Genomic DNA, 19,924 nt, shown 5'->3' on the forward strand with positions numbered 1-19,924 from the left:
GATGCTTACATTAATGGTGGTAGAGACATTTTCCTTTGTTATTAGGATGAAGAATCAAACATCATAGCTTTAAACTGAAAATGGCAGGAAACGAGCTGCAGTTTAAATCTCATATCGTTTATAATGAGAGTTCGAGATCTTTATAAGGACAAGTTTACAACAAATGTGTATCAAGTTTTTAGTATTTTTAGACTGGCCTGGGGTGAGTTGTGAATTTGGATATTACAAGTACATTTTGTTTTGGTTTATGCATCTGGCTTGTAAATTCTAAACCAAAAGATTAATTGTTTAGGATTGTGTTTGGTATGTAGGACAATAAAAGATATGGTTTAATGAATGTTATGATTGCATGTATTTTGATTAGATGATAAACATTATTGAATGCAAGAATTACCTCTTTGGCGATTCGATGTAATTCATCCACGTGAAAGGATGCGAAAGAAAAACACTGTCTAGTGAAGAAATATTAAGAGTGCTCTAACTCATGAGATTGTAAGCGATGCGTTTTTTGTATCAAATAGTTCAGCTTTTATGACTTCAAAAATTTCAGTAACAAATTCATGACATAACTTTATTTAGATGAAACGAAATTAAACTTTAGAAGGGTAATTTTATTTCAAGAAAAATTTTACATTTTGAAAAAAACTTTCCGGAATTGGTAGAAAATGATTATAGTACAAGCTTGCACCGTTTGAGATATGTTTCAGCTGTCTATTTTTTGGGGATTCTCTTATAGATGTCAGCCAGGATCTCACACGTTTTACTTTGATCAATCACATCTCTCTTTGTTTCTTCAGCACTAATTCCAGTTTCTTAATTTTTCCAGGTTTAATATTCTTCAGTTTTTCAGCTCATCCTCTGCGACGCTTTAATGTTCCATTATTTGAAAGCATTCGAGATATCAAAGATGATTGGTCCTTGTTTTCACCATGTAAGGTAAAATGTGCATGCAGCAAGAGCAAGTATCTTCCTGATGACTTGAATGATTCAAAAGCTAGAAACTGAACTAATCATTCAAAATTAAATTTTGTTTTCATTGGTCAGTCACACAAATTTATATGATACCTTTACTCTCAGACCTTTTGCGAATGCAAGTGATTGAATTTATATATTAATTCAAATCCCAGACTCTTTAAAAAAATATCAAACTTTTAATTACAAAAGAATAAAGAATAAACGTATTTGTTGAAATCACAATAATCTGGTAAAGAATTAGGCATCAGAATCATGTGTGGATCATCTATGGATCATCTAGAGGAATCTTGAACGCTTGCATTCTGCCGGGACAGCATTAGCAAACCTCTGTTTGTCGGAGCAGTAGTTGTATACCATATGCTTTGAGTGTACCCATCGTAGTCTATTTCTGCCAGCTGCATCCAACTCATGTGTTCTCCATTGCTCATTGCTGTTTGAAGAAGTTGATGATCCACAAGATGATGATCCGGAGGATGACTTGGGACACCCCTTTATATTGAAGTTCCTATAGCAGGCTGTGAATGGAGCTTTGGTCCAGTCAGTCTTAACACGTCCTCCTTGTGTTGCCCAGTCATCAGCATTCCATAAGCTGGCATAGACTCTCATGTGCTGACTCTTGGGATATGGTACCCCTATTGATTCCTGGTTGTTGAATACTCTGATCGGATTGTTATCCACCAAGAAGCTAAAAAAGAGAAGAGAAAACAGTGTCTTAGCGGAAAGTAATTGTATTAGAAGCTGCAATTTGGGGAAGTTATAAGTCTGGTGAGATAAGTATACTTACATAATTCTTTGAGGATTCCAAACAATGGAGTAGGTATGGAAGGAAGAAGTGGGATCAAACCAGAGCTGGAATTGTTGTTCTTTGTTACCTTTGCCCTGTGCAAATACATTTGTGTGAATTGTATATGGACTCCCTGATGAGTTTCCTAGGAACTCAAAATCAATCTCATCATGTCCAGCTCCTTGAGAAGATAGCTGTACATCAAATGAAAACATATTAGGCATATTAGATACTGTTATTGAGTAAAAACTACATACATGCAATACATTCATTTGATAAAATATAGTTATGAAAGTTTACTGACATAAAATGTAGTAACAGTGCCAGCTGAGTTTCCAGGGACAAGCTTGAGTTGCATGTCAAATCTGCCAAACAAGTACTCATTCTTGGATTGAAATGCCGAGCCAGAAGCTTGGTCGAGAGACAAAGTGAGGTCCCGACCACCATTCATTATCTTGGCGCGCTGATCACCCCAAGTGATATCTGCATCTTTGTAGAAATCAGCAGCTGACTGTGGAGCTTGGATGCTCATGAGGATGGAAAGTAACAGAAGGACTGACATTGCCATGTTATGATTAACAGTCAAATTGAGAGAAATAATATTTAGTGGATTGGATTGATTAGAAGTTGCAGAATATTGCTAGGGATAGAGAAGGTGTTGAAAAAGAGATGTTGTGTAGGGTTGAGAGATGATGGATGGTTAAGGAAAATGGTAGATATTTATAGGTGAGAGTTATTGACTATACCACTAAAGGAAGCATCCCAGATACGGTGTAAATAATATACAATGACTAAAAATATTTGAAGAGAAAAGCCAAAGGTGTATATGTGTAATGTGTTGTTGTCCAGGTTGTATTGTTGAGTTGGTACCGTTTAGACAATTTAGATAAGGAGAGCACTTATGAACGTTCCAACACCAGCAGAAACCAGCTCCAGCCACAGGCATAATCGACGCGCGGTATGCTTGTTATATTTGCTTGCATGATTGCAATGGATAGAGAGTATGACGGTGCAACTTTAGCTTGCCTTTTGGTACCATAGTTGCTCCATTTTTTCGTTTCAACTGTTGTTTATTAAAAATGTCAACATGTATTTTCGTATCTTTTGTACCTTTATGGCTTTATAAGTTGGTGTGACACCGGAAAAAGAATCAGTAACTAATTTGGAAATTGATGTTGGATTCAGGTCATGTTGCTTACAATTTCAACTTTCAAGACCCTACTTCATGAGGCTATCATGTTACTTGAATCAGAGTTGTTTCTTACAGTATATGAATTTGAAGGATGGTCTAGCTTTTGCAATATCGCACCTCCTAACATGAACCTCCAATCCAACACTAGGAGGTGTAAGTTTTGGTGTAGAATCAACTTGAACACTAGTCTTAAAGTTACACCAAATATATAATATCCCCTCATTTCTTTATATACACTTATTTTAACACAACTATTATGTATATCCAAACAACCTACTTATTTTTTTAAAAGTAAGAAATATCATATTATTATTTAGACATTTAGTGTAAGATATAGTGTAAATGGGTTGGAATTAATTTTATAAATAGTGTAGTTTTGACACTAAAATAGTGTCAAAGTTACCTGTATTATAAACTGGAGATGGCCTAAGGTTCAGCAGTAATTATATTGTTTCAAAATTGACTCAAACACGTAGGGAAGCTTAAAAAAATAGACGATGTTCCTCGGAAGGACTACTCTTTCACGGAAACTCTTAAAACACCTTGAATTCACAAGAAATAAGAGAATTCTCTTTGATTTTTTTTATTTCAATCAGATATCCTATATCATAGTATTGTTTATACAGGAATAATAAACCCTCAAAGAAAATAAATAAAATCTAATTAGAGGCGTAGATAATGGTAGCCTCCACCTTGCTTCTGCAACGTTTTGTTGTTTTGACATGATTATGTTGTTATCCTCCCTTTTTCTTTGTATACCTTTTTATGTCGAGCTTCTGTTCAAAATCTTGGGCCTCTTGTCCTACTACATTACAATTCATAAATATACCGGGAGATAGATTTGTCCATTATGATGAATAGCCGAGCTTTTTAAGTCTCTGCATTCTGGTGAAAATACCTATTTTGCTTTCATAATACAGATTTATTATAACACCGATGGAACAACAGGTGCAGAGGTGCTGTTCATCTTTTAAATTACGAGTCCACATAGCATGGCATTTACTAGTTTTCTAAATATTATCAGCTGTCCTCTTCTCCGTAACTCCAAATTATATAACATTCCTAACATATATACTGACCGGAAAATGCTAGATAACCCAAACCCGATTTGTATTGATTGATTTGATCTTTATTTTGCTATCACGCTGGTTCCATTTCATTACATTGCCAGATTTCTCCTGTTATCCTTCATCCTCTTAGAACATGACTCGAGATAGATAACATAATTTTGTAGTCTTTGAAAGGTATGGTAAATGCTCACTTGGCAGTAAATTTGAAGATTCGGAAGATAGAAATTAGAAGTTAACACAATTTTTTATTAAAAAGAATAAAAGAATAAAGAATGTGTATGTCTTTGTTAACATCACAATAAATTGTAAAAGAATTAGGCATCAGACTAATGAGTGTTCCATCTAGAGGAACCTTGAGCGCTTGCATTCTACTGGGACAGCATTGGCAAACCTCTGTTTGTCAGCGCAGTAGTTATATACCATATGCTTTGATTGTACCCATCTTAGTCTAATTCTGCCAGCTGCATCCAACTCGTGTGTTCGCCATCCTTCATTGCTGTTTGAAGAAGTCGATGATCCACAAGATGATGATCCGGAGGATGACTTGGGGCATCCAAGTATGTTGAAGTTCCTGTAGTTGGCTGTGAATGGAGCTTTGGTCCAGTCAGTCTTAACACGCCCGCCTTGTGTTGCCCAGTCATCAGCATTCCATAGGCTGGCATACACTCTCATGTGCTGACTCTTGGGGTATGGTACCCCTATTGATTCCTGGTTGTTGAACACTCTGATTGGATTGTTGTCCACCAAGAAACTGAACATTATTGAAGAACTTGTGTTAAAACCTTGTAATTTCAAAATGGGAAGTTATAGGTCTAATGAAGTAAGTACTTACATGATTCTTTGGGGATTCCAAACAATGGAGTATGTATGGAAAGAAGAAGTGGGATCAAACCAGAGCTGGAATTGTTGTTCTTTGTTGCCCTTGCCCTGTGCAAATACATTTGTATGGATTGTGTATGGACTGCCTGATGAGTTTCCCAAGAACTCGAAATCAATCTCATCGTGTCCAGCTCCTTGAGAAGATAACTGCAGAACATAACAAAAAACATTACTAAAGACACGAACTTATAAATTACTACCCAACTTATGAACTTTAAAGTACATGTAGCTTTCAAACACGATAAATATACAATCTGGAGTAACTTACATAAAATGTGGTAACAGTGCCAGCAGAGTTGGCAGGGACAAGCTTGAGTTGCATGTCAAATCTTCCGAACAAATACTCATTTTTGGACTGGAAGCCCGAGCCAGAAGTTTGGTCAAGCGACAAAGTGAGGTCTCGACCACCATTCAGTATCTTGGCACGCTGATCACCCCAAGTGATTTCCGCGTCTTTGTAAAAATCTGCAGCTGCTAGTTGAGCTAGGGTGCTCACAATGAGTACAAAAATTAGCCTAATAAACGACATTATCGATTGTAGAACGTACGATGATACAAAAAAAAAAGAAGGCAGTTGTCAACACAAAGAAGGTTAAAGAGAGAATGACAGAAGGCTTTTGTGATAGTACTGTACTATGTATGTTTGTTTGTGATGTTTAGGAATGTGATTGGATTGTAATTTATAGGTGTGAGGTGTAATGTTTGGCTTAAAGGGAAGCATCCTAAGAACACGGAATTTAACATTTACAGCTATAAATTCTGGTGTTGTATGAAAATCCTGGGGGTACAGCTTGTAAAGATTGTGTTGGTTTTGTTGAAAGAATTAACAAGTGAAGATATGAAGCTTCCTTGAGCGAGTGCACCTGCAAGTTCCCAGGTAAAAATATACACTCCGCGGATATCATGTTGCCTCAACAGCTAGCAAATTTAAGACCATTTTCACGCGTTACTTTATATTTTATTGTATTTTTATTTACCGTCGTTCTAATGTGTACCCAAGTGCACACAATAAACACTAATTCCAATGAGTTTTATACATTTTAATCACTAATTCCAATGAGTTTGGTACATTTTAATTGGTAGAGTTGTTATAAATGCACGGGTTCATCAATATTTATGATTAAAAGACCAATTAAAATACACTAAATTCATAGGAATTAGTGCCTATTATGTGCACTTGGGTACATATTACAAAAACAATTTTATTTATGTTAATATATCTTTTCTGATTCCGAGATTGATTTTGTCAAATTAATTAATGTTATTTATTTATACTATTATTTCAACAATATTTTAACTTATAATAATTATAATTGTAAATAATGTTAGTTGTATATGTTTCAACTCAATTAATTTTTGAAAATGAATAAGTGTATGTATAAAATAAGTTCGTGCTAAAGATGTGTTTCAATTAAAAGAATTATATTGTTGATTTAATATGATATAGATCTGTTATTAATTCAAAAAATATATATAAATAATATGAAAGAATACTCAAAATACACCATTTTTAGACTTCAACCTTCCAAAATACTCAGATGCGCGAGTACCGCCCAAAATACCCCCGAAATATGCATACGTATTCACAAAAAAACAAAATGTAAATACGCATGTTCAATATTCGTATTTTTTATTAATTTTTAAAAATTTTAATACGCATCATTCACATGCGTATTCAGTCGGTAATTTGGGTGGAACATTCCGCCAATTGATATTTTGGACATTTCTCCCCAAATGGTATTTATTGTAATTTTTCACCTAATTAATATAACACGTGTTTATTTACTTATTTATAAGTTTGAAAAAATTTCCCTCAAAAAAACAGTTTGAAAAAATTATTTAAATAAGGTATATTACTGATAAATGTGAAACTAACTCTAATTTTCTATATATAAAAGTCTCGATGTTTAAATTTAAATGTTGATTTAAAATTCATATAATACATATATAACTTATATTTAAAATTCATATAAAAGTCTCCACTCTCTTTCCACCTTTTTATCACTTGCATGTAAGTTTTAAAAATCAGTAATTGGTACTAATCGGTTTAGTTACCGATTAGGGATTAATCGAAAAATTGGGTATTGATCGGAGAGATTAATCGGAACAAAAATCGGATATATTTAAATAATTTAATAATATTTAATATATTTACCATATTTATTATGAAATACTCCCTATTTCATTCTCATTTGTTTACACTTTTTAGGATATCTCTTCTAATTGTTTGCATTTCAAAATTTTTCCAAATAAAAAATTTATAATTTTTAAAATAACTTCATCCACTACTTCTCTCCATGTAGCCGCTTTATACATATAATATTAATCGGTCTCACTACTTTACTCGATTTTTTAACTTCCCTCCACTACTTTATCATTTTTTTTAAACTTTGTGTCCAACATAAATGTAAATATTTCGGAGGAACGGAGAGAGTATATAATTCAAAAATAATTTATAAATATTAATCGGATTTCAAAAAATAGATCGGCCAAATATTTTTTAAGAATTAATCAGGGACTTTTTTAAAAATCGGAGATTTTTATAACACTACTTGCATGCATGATTATATAAATCAGATAACTTTTTAAAATTTATCGAGAAATTGGTCAAAAAAAATTGATAGTTTTAGTAATTTGCCGATGAATTATTGATAAAATTTTCATTTTTTAAAAAATTATTGATAAATTATAACTCAAATTAATTTTGATTTGCGAAATATGTAAAAATGCCTTCGTATATGTCTTTATGTATATTTATATTATTATAAAAAATCAAATTAGGAGTTTAGAATTTAATCTTGGTATATAAGTCAGCCTGATTGTTGTGATAGTTTTTGGGAGTGTTTTTAGAGTACGGGTGCATCGCCGGACTCCACCGCCGTCAGCTATGAAAATCGGTAAGCGGCGGCTTGGTTTGTTCGGTTTCCGATGTATTTTGTGTTGTTCATTAATTGTTAGAGTATGAGTTATTTAATTGATGATCATGTCGTATATTTTTTAACTGATCAAAAAAATTTGTTGGCCGAATTGTTAGATGGATATATGGTTTGTTAATTTAAAATGCATGAGTGATTAGATCTGATAAAAATTAATGTAATTCATATGCATATTTTTTCAAATATTTTGTGATGTTTTTGAATTGCCGAATTTGAAATGATCGAATTTCGAAAATTTTCTGCTGACCTCTATTATTATTGGTGGACCTATTTGATGTTCTTCGTGATGTATATGCTTATGTATCGTATTTAAGTTTCAAATTTCAAAACCCTTATGTAAAAATTATTTTAACATTAAGCATTTAGTTTACTATTAACAACTAACCTCATACTGATTATAATTCACGTAAGTAAAACTATAACGACTTTAAAATTTCTTTAATGAAAAGGCTTGTGTTAAAAAATAAAAAATATATTTTACAATTAACTAACATGTTGTTTTACAAACATTTATTCAAATATTTAAAACAAACAAATTATCCAATCTTATCTTTTCTTTATTTTGAATCTGTATAAATACACATCTTGATGAGGCATAGTGAGTGATTTATTTCACATTCTATCCTTATTCTTCGAAAAACTCTTCTTATTACATTCTCTTTAATATCCTATCAAATAATAAGACACATCTCATGTTTTCATACTAAACTAATATTTTTCACAATCTATCCAAATATATTCTGAAAACCTTTCTTATTTTATAGATCTTGAATATCCGGTCAAACAAAAATCTAGTTTGAGGTATTATATCACTTTTTATATATTATCGTATATCAATTTATACCTAGAACACATATATAGGTGTATACAAGGCGTGTTTTTTTTTCTCGAGAAAACAACATTTTCATTATTTGAAATAAGGGTAAGGTTGCGTACAATATATTCTCCCTAAACACTGTCCTATATGATATTTATCGAAAATTGATTGATTGTTTGTGTTAGAAAAACTCAAAAGTAAAATGATATTAATATTGAAATTTTGGTTAAGAGACTTGGACAATAAAATATTTATAGTTGAGTGTTGAATAAATTTATTTATTTTTATTTTTTAAATTGACGGTTAGATTGGATTATGACGGTGACGAATAGTTTTGATAGCTGGATATATATGTATATACACACATGGTTCTTATTATTATTAGGAAATTCCTAGTTATGCATATGTCACATTAAAATTGGGTAATTTTTGATATATATTTTTTAATAATTCTGACATTTTTCCAAAAATTTTGTCTTGTTGGATTTGTAATTCTTTAATTATTGCATTATTCATATATTGTAATTTGTTATATTTTCAAAAATGTTGTATTTGTAATTGGTATATTCAAAGTAAAATTGAAGTCTATATCTTTTTATATATGAAAATAAGATAATATTTCTATAAGAATTTATTTATTTTTTGGCAGGAAGAATTTAATATTTAATCTATCAACAAATTTTTAAAATAAAATTACAATTTATTTCACTTACCATAGAATTATTCTCTAAGGAAACATTCTGTTTTATATAATTCCATCACCATTACAAATTTTCTTTTTCTAGTCAATTCTCTATAACAAAAATCAAATGAAAAATAGGTCCAAGATTTTTAACTTAAGAATTACTATTATTTTAATAAAATAAAATAGATAGAAAAAGTGGAGGCTGGAAAATGCAGCCAACCACCAGCAGCTCAATTGCTCCATGGCAACAACTCTGCCTTTACCCAGTTCCAATCCCTAAATTTCAAAACCCTAGTCTTCCCTTTCACAATCACGACTTCCCCAAAATTTGTTCTTACCAAAACAAACCCATTATCAAGCCCAACTCAAATCACAGCCCATTAAGCAAAACCACCTCAGATTTATACTCTCTTTACTCAACTTGCAGCCAAGATCAAGAACTCAAGAACACGAACAACCCCACTTTGTATCCTCATCAAAATCAAATCTTTCTAGAACAGGCCTGCAATTCAGATCAAAATAAGAAAACCCAATTCAAATTAGCCCAAAAGGTGGGATATAAGGAGATTTTGGATTTAGATACTAGGGTTTTAACTGTGAGAAATATGTGGTGGGATAATATAATTGCTGCAATAGGTCAAAGAATTAACTTGGAGGGGATTAAGTGTTCAGTTGGGGTGTTTGTTAAAGATAGGCATTTGTTAGTTCCTCATGTTGCTGTTCCAGATATAAGGTACATTGATTGGGGTGAATTGAAAAGAAGAGGCTTTGAAGGGGTTGTTTTTGATAAAGATAATACTTTGACAGTTCCTTATTCTTTGTCGTTGTGGGGACCTATTCGTCCGTCTGTGGAAGAGTGTAAATCTGTTTTTGGTAACAATATTGCGGTTTTCAGTAATTCTGCTGGTAAATTTTTGTTTTTTTCTTGGTTTGTGTGTTTGGGATTTTTTTAGAATGTGGGTTTGGAAGTATTATGTGAATTATGTGTTTTTGGTGGTTTAGGACTTCATGAATATGATCCGGATGGTAGGAAAGCTAGAGCTGTGGAGTTTAAGATCGGAATTAAAGTTATGAGGCATAGTGAGTGATTTATGCTTCTGTAAATTTGAATTTAGCTCAAGTTTTGGTGTTGTTTCTGTATTGAATGTTTTGTTATTGTTTGTTAATTTTAGAGGTGAAAAAACCAGCTGGATCAGCTGAAGAGATTGAGAGACATTTTGGATGTGATTCTACGAGACTGATTATGGTGGGTGATCGAGCATTTACAGACATTGTTTATGGAAATCGAAATGGTTTCCTCACAATTTTAACTAATCCATTGAGTCTTGCGGAGGAGCCTTTCATTATTAGGCAGGTTAGTTTCAGTAACTTTTAATTGCTGTTTGTATGACTACAGCAATAATACCTGAACAATTGAAATTTTTGTCTAGATATTGATTAAAATTCTCATGGAAAGCTAAGATATAACGAGTTTTTAAGTTTTAACTATTGGAAAAAGTTTATCCTCTATAAATTTTTGACAAAATCTTGATAGATGTCCAATTGATATGACAAGTCCCTTGAGTTTGTCTTGAGGCCTAGATCATCAAACTTTTGAGTTAGAGTTTGTGTGGGTTTACACCCCTGCCCCGCTGCCTAATGATATTCTTCTGCAGATGAATTACTGTGCATGTGCTGCATCTTGAAAATATGTCATTGCATTTTTATTTTGTCATTAGTATTCAACAATCCGATTGAAATGTGAACATCTGACAAGCTGGGTGGGCCATTCAACGTCTTTTACTAAAACATGGAATTTAAGTCAGGTCATTGACATCTCTGAGCAAAACTTTTGAGCTCATACTATTGTTGTATATCTCTATACTGCTGGCATGTCTCGGTCTGTATGTTGCTTATAGGCATAAAATTTCTGTACTGAAAGTATTGGACCTCTCTTCAAGAGTTAAAAGATGTTCCTGGATATTCATGTTTTCATTCGTAATTTGTGAATTTTCTTTTCATGCATTGAGGTGATTCGTTGATCATCACGTTACATATTTTAAAATTATTAGACCTCTCTTCAAGAGTTAAAAGATGTTACATGATATTCATATTCTCATTCGTAACTTTTGAATTTTCATTTTATTCATTGGGGTGATTCTTTGATCAATACGTTAATCTGTAAGTAATTGAATATTACTATATAGCAAATGATATTGAAGCCAAACTGTCTATATTAGCTGAAACAGTCTAAAACTTTATTGTGTTAGGCTGTTTGTCTTGCATGGACATTAGAATGCTTATTGGTGTTAATGTTTACAGGTTAGAAAAATCGAGGCTGCTTTTGTTAAACGATGGTCAGAAAAAGGTATTAAGCCAATCAGTCATAGGCTGTTATCAGATTCTCGGGATTGTGTGAAAGATCAGCCTTCTCAACAAGTATTTTTTTCTGAATGATAGAAAAATCTCCGTAGCTATGTAACGGTTCGTTTAATATATTATTGTTATATGCAAAGCTATACTATAGTGAATTAGTAGCTTTTTAGATGGTGTTGGTATAAACTTCATAGCTAGTTAACATTATTAGTGAAACTAGTTGATTCTTTCTGGTGCTTTTCATTTGTTTTATAGTTGCCTCTTGCGAAGTTCTATACACCATAGGAATCACGGGAAAGTATAGAATGAATGTAGAATATTTTGAGAGTAGAGAGTGAACCAATTTTGAAACACGTGAATTATCCATATCATGTCTTCCAAGTTTTACTCATGAGTTATGACACAATGCAGTGGCCACATGAGTTTGTCAAAACATGGAATATGGGATTTTCTATGGAGAAGTCGTGCGCCAAATTGTGATTGTTTTTTCACTCATAAATATTGATGGATCATGCATTTACATCAGTTGCATCAATAAAAACCCTCCAAATTTATTAAAGCGAGTGGACACATACTAGACAAGCCTTAAGATAAATGTAAAATCTCAACTTTTTAATGATTTGATTTTCTTTTTCATCAAAACATGGAATATTTAAGATAAATATACCATCTCAATTTTTCATATTGAATGAACAAGTCTTTTTTGAAACTATTTTTTTATATTCCCTTATATTGAACAATTCACCAAAAAAAGAGAGGCTGGGCATGTGCGATGGTGGTAAATACTGAGTTAAGAGTTTACTTTTAAACGACTGGATGATTAGAGTTGCTTAATCGATAATTAAACGCTGACCATGTTACTATTTAAAGACTACCGAGGGACTGGAAAAGCAAAGAGCACCCTTGTGTCGGTGTAAAAAGTTATAGTAAGATCTTGTAGCAAACACACGCCACTGAATCTTGGACTTTTATGTTAACTTTACCCTTTAATTCATTTACTTTCCCACACCTAAAATCTTTAATTGTCTTATTTAATTTAACATCTGAAAAATCTCTTATTTACTTGTCAAAAAAAAACACTCTTATTTACCAATTAAGCGTCATGAAATAGTGATACCGTGTTTAACTGATTCACCCGAATACCTTCAAATTTGTTATTTCATATCATATATGTTCGATTTTCGCTCATTCTTGAGTTTTTCGAGAATTGTTAGAACATATACTCATTAAAGTATATAAGTCTAATTATTAAAAAAAATCTAATAGACCAAAGTTAATCATATTTTATTTAAATTTAAATTAAATAAATTTTATAAAAGGGCAAATGAAGCCGTTTTACCTGCATATACATGGCCATCTCTTTCCCGCGGCCTTTTATCCCAACAACAAAGACATTTATCAATTTATACACCTGTAAAGTCATTTAAGTTTGTGCATATTGATATATATACACCAGATTCAGACATTGATCACCTTCATCTGCTGCCAAGTGTGTGTATATGTACATGCCATCTAAACACAGTGTTCAAACTATTACCAAGTGTGTGTGAACACAGTGTGTAGTAGTCTACCGACAATAAGGGTACCACAGTAGTAAATGAACAACAAGTGAATAAGCAAAGCAGCACAGATCCCAAACTGTCATGACACTTTTCTTTTTCACTAAATCGAATCTCCACCCATTACTATATAGCTGTAGCTATAAACTTTTATATTTCTACTAAAGGGAAAGAGACTGAATATATCGCGGCCAGCTGGTAGACTCTCCGGTGGCAGTTACTGGCAGGTGATGAAAGCACGAGCGAGTCCGTCGATCATTCGCCGGAGTTTTATATTGCCGGTTTTGTTGATGCTTGCATTCATTTTGCCCTTTATGTTCCTAAGGGTTGCTTATCTTGTTCTTGAATCTTCCACTCTTTGTTCTTCTCCTTTAGGTACGTTGTTTTTCAATCTCTCTTTTTTTTTTCCTTTCGAAATTGATTAATCTATGTACACTAATTTGATTGCAATGTATGATTGCAATGTATGAAGAACAGTTTTAGCGTGTCAAAATAATCGTTTATTGTGAATTCTTATTAAAGTGCAGGATAAATAATTCTAGGTGCGTAGAGAGTATAGACCATGACAATTTTAATAAGCATGTTTGTAATTAATTGCAGATTGTATGAGACTAAGGCTTTTCGGCGGGAGTGATTCTTCCTTGGTAAGTTAGTGATTTTATATTTTGACCGAATAACCCTTATTAATTATATCTTTTGTAGTGCAGTAAAATATAAGAGTTATTAGTGTACGAATTTACCTTCCAAATAGAGAATAGTTGATATGCTCTCCTTTTAAATCTGTAAGGAATTTGGAACGTGGACAAAGTTGAGTAGAGACATTTAGGGGCACTTGTTTGGAAGTATATGTATTATCATGTGAAAATGTCATGTATTTTCTCTATCATTGTTTGGGTGATGTTACATCAAATCATTCTTCTTGGTTAGGCAAATGATTTTTAGCTTTTTTCGCTTTAGAATTATGAGTGTGTGTTTAAATTATGTTGTGCTAAACTAGTTTTTGTCTTATGATCAATTTATTCTATTATCAAGGCAGTCTTATTGCGTTTATATAGGGCCTGATTCAAATGAATATCACTTAGCATATATCCACACTATTTTTTATTTACTATTTCTATCTACAACATATTGAAATTATAGATTAACAAAATCTGCTTGTTTTTTTTTAAAATGATATGCTTGCTTTACTCATCTCCATACAAGTCTATTTTGTTTAGCCCCACAGTTTCATCTATGTACATCTTATCCTCCAGCCTCAATAGCTTTTATTGATTTAGTTTTATGTATGGATTTGGATGGCTATTGTTGGTGATGGAGAAAGCTAGCTAATTGACACTTTTATTGTTAGGAAAGAATAACATAATGCTATACAACAGGAACTAGGGAGAGCCTCTACTATCTACTTTCTCTAGTTGCATTATTGACAGGTGGCTTTCTTGTCCATTTGTACTGTCCTCAATTTATTCTAAACCCACTTGTCCTTGAAAAAAGGAAACCTTCAACTACGAGTCTAGGACTAACATCCAAAACGTAATTAATGTATCAAGTAATCTGTGAAAACACACGATAACATGTTTGGATGATTCTTTGATGATTCTTTGACAAATGCATGAAAACATTTTGAAATATAGTATTTAGCCATTTAGGAAAATGACCTGGATTCATATAGAACGGTTTAAGCTTTGGTCTGTGTACAATTTGATTTAAACCAACTGATAATATTGCACATGATTCCATTAAAGTGAAAACTGAAAACTCTCCTGATTTGATTCTCGGTATATCATAGAACCGAACAATCATTCGATCTCAATGCTTTCCAGTTTTCAACTAGCTGATGCATGTATATGTGTTCAGACCAATCTCCCAAGAAATTAAATTAGCATAACTTTGTTAGAGAGGGAAGATGAACTGCATTAAGTTCAAATGCCTCACAGTCTTATGTACTCAACGTCTAACAGATTTTCCCTGCATTGTAAAACTTTAAAAGTAACGAATTTAGCCCCCAGACAGTTTTACCCGCGTTAATTGAGTACATGTGCCAATTAAAGCCGATCTGCTCTAAGACAGCCTCCATGATTGGTAGTTTGTCACTTGGCATAGAGTTAAAATAGTAGGCACCTCATGCTAGAGGTAATTTGTTTTCTAGATTTGAACTTTTTGTTTCTGGTGTGGTGTTACTATAATGCAGCTCAGGAAAGAGCTGGAAAGAGCATTAGAGGAAGTAAATAATAATAATGAAGTGGGAGAAAGAATAGAAGATGTTTCTTCAGTATCCTTCACGGACCTTGTGAAGGATATGGTGCTAAACAGACAAGACATCAAAGCTTTCGCTTTCAAAACCAAAACAATGGTAACTACAATCAACTTTTTGATAATATTTTAGTTTGTGTCTTGTCCTTCGTGGCTTTTGGGTTGGTTATTCTTTCAGTGTAATACACAATCCCGGTTTATGGCTGCACAGGGCTGCCACTCAAATTGGTCCATTGGTGCCCACTTCTGGGGATAAATCACATGGGGTTGGGCTCCTTGCCTCCTACTCATCTGATCATATCTATCTGTATTAGTGCTTTCATTTAATCTAAAAACAACAACTTCTATGCATCAGCATCACCTTTAGATGTGTCATGTAGAAAGGGTCTTAATTCAAATTGATTGTATAAATCTGAGTTGTAAATATATCTTACTAGGTAATGCTCCCCAATCAAGCCTTTAAGTCAGAGAGACTGTTACAGTTTATAAGGTGGTAAATATTCATATACTAGTATACAATGACCCTCTGTTCAATGCCTTCGCAAACCGTATGATTCAGTGGATCAACCAGTAGAATTAAGTTGCGAATCAGTGTAGAAAAGATAATCTTGCACGGTTTGAGGACACCACGTATTTGGTTAGATATGAATTGTATTTTACTTTGACGTCCTTAAAACAATGAATAATAATTGGGGAAAAAAAGAATAAGCTCTTCATTAAGGATCAAGCAAAGAAAGGGAACTTTTAGTAACTTGAAAAGTTTGGGACAATAACTTCCTTTCTCAGACCAGACATTTCCTGAGCAGATGTTTAACTAGGCAGTCCTCATACGACACTAAACTCTGTCAAAGTCAATACTAATTACAGTGTAACAGAATCTCCTTGTAACTGCTTGGATTTTAAGTTGTCTAAATTAGTTGAGCTGTTAATCGACATAATGCTAGGTGAGTCAGAGACCAGCTCTCTTAAAACCTTAGGTGTTGTTGAAATTTACTATATCGATTTAATATATTTAACAATTTAAAGACAAACTAGTTATATACATAATTAGAATTTTCATCTTTCAGATGTGATTACACATATATGGAAACTGATTTCAGAGTGCCATTAGAGTAGTAACAGTGAGCAAACTGCTGTTATGCAGATTATGAAGATGGAGAGGAAGGTGCAGTCATCCAGATGGCGTGAGTCCATTTATTGGCATTTAGCTTCTCATGGAGTTCCTAAAAACTTGCATTGCCTTCATCTTAAATTGGCTGAAGAGTATGCTGTAAATGCCTCTGCACGGTCTTCGTTACCTTCACCTGAGTACATGTCCCGACTGACAGATTCTTCATTTGATCATGTTGTTCTTCTAACAGACAATGTCTTGGCTGCTTCTGTTGTTATTTCTTCGACTGTCAAAAACTCGGGGAACCCGGGGAAATTGGTGTTCCATGTAGTTACAGATAAGAAAACATACAGCCCAATGCATTCGTGGTTTGCAATGAACATCGTTGCTTCCGCAGTTGTGGAAGTTAAAGGATTACATCAGTATGATTGGTCCCATGAAGTAAATATTGGGGTCAAGGAGATGCTAGAGATTCATCGCTTGATTTGGAGCCATAAATATAAATATATGAAGGGAGAGGACTTTGAATTTTTGGTAGATCATGAAAGAGATTTAGAGTTTTTAAGCCCTAGATTTATTTCTCTTCTGAATCATCTCCGAATATATATCCCCGAGGTAACTACTATTGTTCTTTTATCTCCTTGGTCAATCCGTGAGATGATTATGAGTTTTTGAATTTAAGATTAATGCATTGTCTGAATTTCATGGGATCCAGCTGTTTCCAGATCTGAACAAGATTGTTTTCTTGGATGATGATGTTGTAGTTCAACGTGACTTGTCATCTCTCTGGCATTTAGATCTCAATGGAAAAATAGTAGGCGCTGTTGTCGACTCATTCTGCGGAGACGGGTGTTGCCCGGGAAGAAAATATAAGGACTACTTCAACTTTAGTGATCCGGTTATCTCAGCTGATTTCAGACCTGACCGTTGTGGATGGTTATACGGGATGAATGTCTTTGATCTCGAAGCTTGGAGGAAAACCAATATCACTAGAACATATCATCGATGGCTCAAGTTTGTAAGTGTAAATTTACATCAGCCGTCGATTGATAATTTAATATAAGTTGTAAACTATGTATATGCAGGATGCTGAAAGATAAAAGAGAAAATGGGATTTTCTTGCTTGATTTCTTAAATCAAGATTAAAGCATATAATTCTTCAGGACAGATCATTACATAAACAGACATTATTTTATTTTGCAGAACCTGGACTCTGGGTTGGAATTATGGAACCCTGGAACACTTCCTCCAGCCTTGATTGCTTTTGACGGTCTTGTGCATGACATTGATCCGTCATGGCATGTGGCGGGCTTAGGCTATCGATATCCACAAGTTAGCCTACAGACATTGAAGGCCGCAGCGGTCATTCATTTTAGTGGACCTGCAAAGCCGTGGCTGGAGATAGGCATCCCCGAGTTACGAAGCTTATGGACTAGACATGTAAATTTCTCAAACAAATTCTTTACAAAATGTAGAATTGAAGAGTGAAGAGCAAAGTTCTTTCACTTTCGATATACCAGTTTGGAGTAAACCAGTGGGAAGAAGGTTCATCTTCAGCTTCTGCTTGCTCCAAGCTTTGTATGCTGTCATATAATTTATATTCCTTGTTCAGGAACATATCATAGATGCAGGTAATACGCAATACCTTACAAAATTAGAAAACTGACATTCATCAGACACCCATGTAATTGTATATCTCTCTAGTCAGATATCTATAATTACTTGTAATTGTCTGAGTTTTTACATATATATATATATATGGCATTTATATATCCTTGTGCAAATTAATGATAATTTGTTATATCTGGCAATACATGTTAGTCCATTGCTGGAACAATCACAGTTATTCCTTTGTTGGATCTTTCTACTGTGTACATCATTTTAGATAAGCAAATCATCAGTACAATGGATGGATCAAAATGACACTGTATAGAAGCTGCATGTTACAAATCTTCATTGAAATAACAATGTGCCGGTCAAAAAGCTCATAGCTTTTGTCGATTTTGACTTTCTAGAAGGCATCTGTACCTTGAACATTTGCTCTGCATGACAGCTAAACTAGACCTGTCAAATACTGGGATATCAGGTGAAAACTGTACGACAAAGTAAATACGGTAAAAAATGACATGAATAATTTAGATTTGAAAATTTGGTACACTAACGTTAAAGTACACTAACACGAAAAAACATAAATATAATTAGTACAGGGTTTGGTCTCCAATATATATAGGTACACGACACGAAACGAAAGTACTGAATAAATAATTTAATTTTTAAAAATATATAATATACATATATATACTAAATACCAAATGTAAATTTACCTATTCTAAATAACATATCTAAAATTATAAATACTAAGGTATATTTTATTGTTACTTAACTACGTGAGTGAGTACTTCACTATTTAACATTACGCCATAAGTGGGCTATTGTAATGCCTAAATGATGTTACAATAGACCCTAAAAGTGTTACAATAGGTCTATTGTAACACCAGGGGCGTTACGTATACGAGCATTACAATAAACACCCTAATATAACACTTCAGTGACCTATTGTAACAAAGAGAACTTTACAATATGCATCTACTGTAACACTAACAAGCCTAATGTAACGCAAAATGAGTGATACGTTAGGTTCAATCTAGATTGCAGAAATGGCCCCACACGTGGGACCCACATAGCCTATTGTAACAATCGATTTTATCTATTGTAACACCATTTTCTTGTAATTAAATAACATTAACATTTGTAATTCAACCCTATATATAAACATATGTTGATATTCAATCAGCAAAATCAGGAGACTGAAGAAGTTTTTATTTTTTTCTACATTGCTCAATATAAAGAGCTAATATAACAAACTGAAAGATAAGGATAAACCTTATCAGGAAACTGTTCCTAAAAATAATCAACAAGAAAAGAAAACACATCAACGACATCTAAAAGAACTCGGTCAATGACCAATTATTTAGCAACGACCTAAGGCATATTTCTAACACTCCTCCTTGCCTTGGTAGTAGCACAAACCTAATTTGTTTCTTAAAATTTCAAATCTAGCTTTTGGAAGAGCCTTGGTGAATATATCTGCTGTCTGATCCTCACCCCTGCAATAAATCAATTTAACTTCACCGTTCATTTGTTCTTCTCGCAGATGATAAAATTTGATCTTGAAATGCTTTGTCTTGCCATGAAAAACAGGATCATTCGAAATGTCAATTGCAGCTTGGTTGTCGACATTAATGGTTGTTGGTTCAGTTTGCTCCATGTGTAAATCTGCAAGTATTTTTCTAATCCAAATTGCTTGGTTC

The 19,924-nt window shown here is 33.2% G+C and overlaps 4 protein-coding genes across 5 annotated transcripts; 2 read left to right on the plus strand and 2 right to left on the minus strand.

Annotated features, from left to right (window-relative positions):
• Nucleotides 1–993: 993 nt before the first annotated feature.
• On the minus strand, nucleotides 994–2,445 carry LOC141711780 (xyloglucan endotransglucosylase protein 1-like). The gene is made up of 3 exons (XM_074514459.1): nucleotides 2,064–2,445; nucleotides 1,760–1,953; nucleotides 994–1,660 (listed from the first exon to the last, which is right to left on the minus strand). Exons 1-3 carry the CDS (start codon nucleotides 2,325–2,327, stop codon nucleotides 1,252–1,254), a joined length of 867 nt encoding a protein of 288 aa, XP_074370560.1. The 5' UTR covers nucleotides 2,328–2,445; the 3' UTR covers nucleotides 994–1,251.
• Nucleotides 2,446–4,246: 1,801 nt separating this feature from the next.
• On the minus strand, nucleotides 4,247–5,561 carry LOC141711781 (xyloglucan endotransglucosylase protein 1-like). Its single transcript, XM_074514460.1, has 3 exons — nucleotides 5,169–5,561; nucleotides 4,854–5,047; nucleotides 4,247–4,772 (listed from the first exon to the last, which is right to left on the minus strand). Exons 1-3 carry the CDS (start codon nucleotides 5,427–5,429, stop codon nucleotides 4,364–4,366), a joined length of 864 nt encoding a protein of 287 aa, XP_074370561.1. The 5' UTR covers nucleotides 5,430–5,561; the 3' UTR covers nucleotides 4,247–4,363.
• A 3,952-nt stretch (nucleotides 5,562–9,513) lies between these two features.
• LOC141711782 (phosphatidylglycerophosphate phosphatase 1, chloroplastic/mitochondrial-like) lies at nucleotides 9,514–11,947 on the plus strand. The gene is made up of 4 exons (XM_074514461.1): nucleotides 9,514–10,244; nucleotides 10,341–10,418; nucleotides 10,511–10,692; nucleotides 11,640–11,947. The coding sequence occupies exons 1-4, from the start codon at nucleotides 9,548–9,550 to the stop codon at nucleotides 11,772–11,774; spliced, it is 1,092 nt and encodes a 363-aa protein (XP_074370562.1). The 5' UTR covers nucleotides 9,514–9,547; the 3' UTR covers nucleotides 11,775–11,947.
• A 1,109-nt stretch (nucleotides 11,948–13,056) lies between these two features.
• On the plus strand, nucleotides 13,057–18,383 carry LOC141711783 (putative galacturonosyltransferase 15). 2 transcript variants are annotated; one of them, XM_074514462.1, is made up of 6 exons: nucleotides 13,059–13,627; nucleotides 13,853–13,896; nucleotides 15,441–15,602; nucleotides 16,647–17,228; nucleotides 17,329–17,631; nucleotides 17,817–18,383. In XM_074514462.1, the coding sequence occupies exons 1-6, from the start codon at nucleotides 13,483–13,485 to the stop codon at nucleotides 18,099–18,101; spliced, it is 1,521 nt and encodes a 506-aa protein (XP_074370563.1). In that variant the 5' UTR covers nucleotides 13,059–13,482; the 3' UTR covers nucleotides 18,102–18,383. The 2 variants fall into 2 exon arrangements, with proteins under 2 accessions (XP_074370564.1, XP_074370563.1); XM_074514463.1 differs by lacking the exon at nucleotides 15,441–15,602 and having other exon boundaries at nucleotides 13,057–13,627.
• Nucleotides 18,384–19,924: the final 1,541 nt, after the last annotated feature.

Source organism: Apium graveolens, chromosome 3 (assembly GCF_009905375.1).
Source record: "Apium graveolens cultivar Ventura chromosome 3, ASM990537v1, whole genome shotgun sequence".
Taxonomy (NCBI): Eukaryota; Viridiplantae; Streptophyta; class Magnoliopsida; order Apiales; family Apiaceae; genus Apium; species Apium graveolens.